General features: G+C 62.2%; 1 protein-coding gene across 1 annotated transcript in view; it reads right to left on the reverse strand.

The window, feature by feature from the left end:
• Window positions 1-734: 734 nt before the first annotated feature.
• Window positions 735-2,084, reverse strand: part of LOC106149079 (transmembrane protein 108-like) — a 7,107-nt gene continuing 5,757 nt past the window's right edge. Inside the window, exons 4-5 of the mRNA XM_013516729.1 lie at window positions 1,532-2,059; window positions 735-804 (exon numbers count right to left, since the gene is read on the reverse strand). Coding sequence (XP_013372183.1) covers window positions 735-804; window positions 1,532-2,059 — 598 coding nt within the window. The remainder of the gene's footprint in view (window positions 805-1,531; window positions 2,060-2,084) is intronic.

The following is a 2,084-nucleotide window of genomic DNA, read 5'->3' on the forward strand; positions in this document are numbered from 1 at the left end:
TGTTTTGGACTCAGAACCATATTTCTCAACCTGACCACTGCCATTACTCACCATGCGCAATTTTCATTGCTTTCTAAAATTAAATTCCTGCTGGGCGTGGCAGCACATGCCTGTAATCTCAGCGCTTGGGAGGCTGAGGCAGGAGGATCGCTGAGAGTTTGAGGGCAGCCTGGGCTCCATAGTGAGACACTGTCTCAAGAAACAGAGAGAAAGAAAGAAAATGAAGTTCACTCTCGGAAGATGAAGATCCGCTGCCACCAGTGAAGATGATGCTGGCCCGATCACGGGCCAGGCGGGTGGGCCCAGCGCGGCCTCACAGCCCTCCCGTGCCTGCAGCTCAGAGCGGCTACGAACTTGCCCAGGGTCACTCGGCAGGTGTGCAGTGCAGCCAGCCGTTCTATTTTCTGAGAGGGACACGTGTCCAGCTCTTTGCCCGGCGCCTGCCACACAGCAAACGTCCTACAGGTAGTAACGATGTGAACCTGCGTGTCACAGAGGAGGAAACGGAGGCCACGTCCCTAGAGGACTCAACCCCAGGCCGGCCTGGCTCAGCCTCCGTGGCGCAGAGGTGACAGAGAGGACAGAGACAGAGAGCGGGGTTTGTCGCAGCCGGGCGACTGCAGCCCAGCTCTGCCTGGCTAGAGCCAGCGGGCGCTTATCAGACACGGCAGTACCTGGCCCCATGGCGTGGCCAGGCCCAGGCGGGCCAGGGACAGGTCTGAGCAAGCCTGATGTCACCAGTCCCCGCTGGCTTTGAGCTGCTGCCCCACACGGCCTGGGGCCACTGTCCTGCCGGGCAGGACCCTGGGGGGGGGGGGAGAAAGTCACCGCCTGGCTCTCTGGGGTGGGGGGCTGAGCGGGGTCTGGGCCAGGTGCTCCGTGTCCCCAGCTGGGGTGTGACTGCATCATGGCCCACAGGGACTTCTGAGTGTTGGTTTATTTAGTTACTTAGAGACAGGGTCTCACTATGTAGTTCAGGCTGGCTGTGAACTTGCGGTGATCCTCCCGCCTCAGCCTCCTGAGTAGCTGCCTGGGGCAAGTGTCTCTACTCAGGAGGTCCCTTCGCAGTGGGATGGTGTCAGCCTCAGCCCTCCCTGCTCCCAAGGATCCAGGGCTACAAACGGCAGAGCTTCAGGTACCTGCCCGTCAGCCCCAAGGCAAGGAGTGGGTGACCTAGCGCACAGGGAAGCTCAGAGCGGACAGCAGTCCTGGACCTTAAAGTGTCCACGTGTGTGCATGTGTGTGTGCATACGTGTGTGTTTGTGCACGTGATTCTGGAAAATGCTAGGCAAGTGCTGTGCCCCCTGAGCTATACCCCCAGTCCTTTTTTATTTTGAGGCAGAATCTCTGTAAGTGGCCCAGGCTGGTCTCTAGCTTGAGATCCTTCTGCCTCAGCCTTCTGAGGAGCCGCAGGGGTATACCACGCTGCCTGGCTTGTGGTGCTGGTGTTCTAAACAACTCCAGGGCCAGGCCTGCTGAGAGGAGACATTGGGGTGTCAAGCTGGGGAGATGAGGGGTGACTGCTTGGTACCTGGCGGGAGAACACACCGGGCACTGGACCACAAGTGCAAAGGCCCTGGGGCGGGAGGGTGTTGGGCCTAACTGCGGACCAGCCCGTGATCCCTCGCGGCGAAGCAGTCCAGGCCAGAGAGGTGCAAGGGGTGCTGGGGGGGGGCGGGCAGCACGGGGTCCAGCCACGTGGGGAAGTCGCAGGGTTCTGACCAGAGCCAGGCACGAATACGGAAGCTTATGCAGGGACAACGCCTGGGGGTCCCTGGCACGGGCCTGGCGCGGCGACACCAGTGACACATCTCTGGACTGCTGGGACACAGGCGCGCCAGCCGCCCCCAGGGCTGGGGAGGGCCGGAGGCCGCGGGTGCAGTTCCCAGCCTGACCAGCAGGTGGCGGCTCGAGCCCCGCGGGACGAGGAGCCCACGCGGACGCGGACTGCGGGGTGGGCGCTTCCTCCCGCCCTGACTCCAGCGCGGGCAACGCGACCTTCTTACGTTTCCGTGGTAGCACCGTCCCCTCCTTCGCGGGTGAGACGCCGAGGTGGCGTCTGTGACCATGGAGGTCACAGGAGG

This window comes from Chinchilla lanigera, unplaced genomic scaffold (genome assembly GCF_000276665.1).
Source record: "Chinchilla lanigera isolate Chin_1 unplaced genomic scaffold, ChiLan1.0 scaffold00036, whole genome shotgun sequence".
Lineage (NCBI taxonomy): Eukaryota > Metazoa > Chordata > Mammalia > Rodentia > Chinchillidae > Chinchilla > Chinchilla lanigera.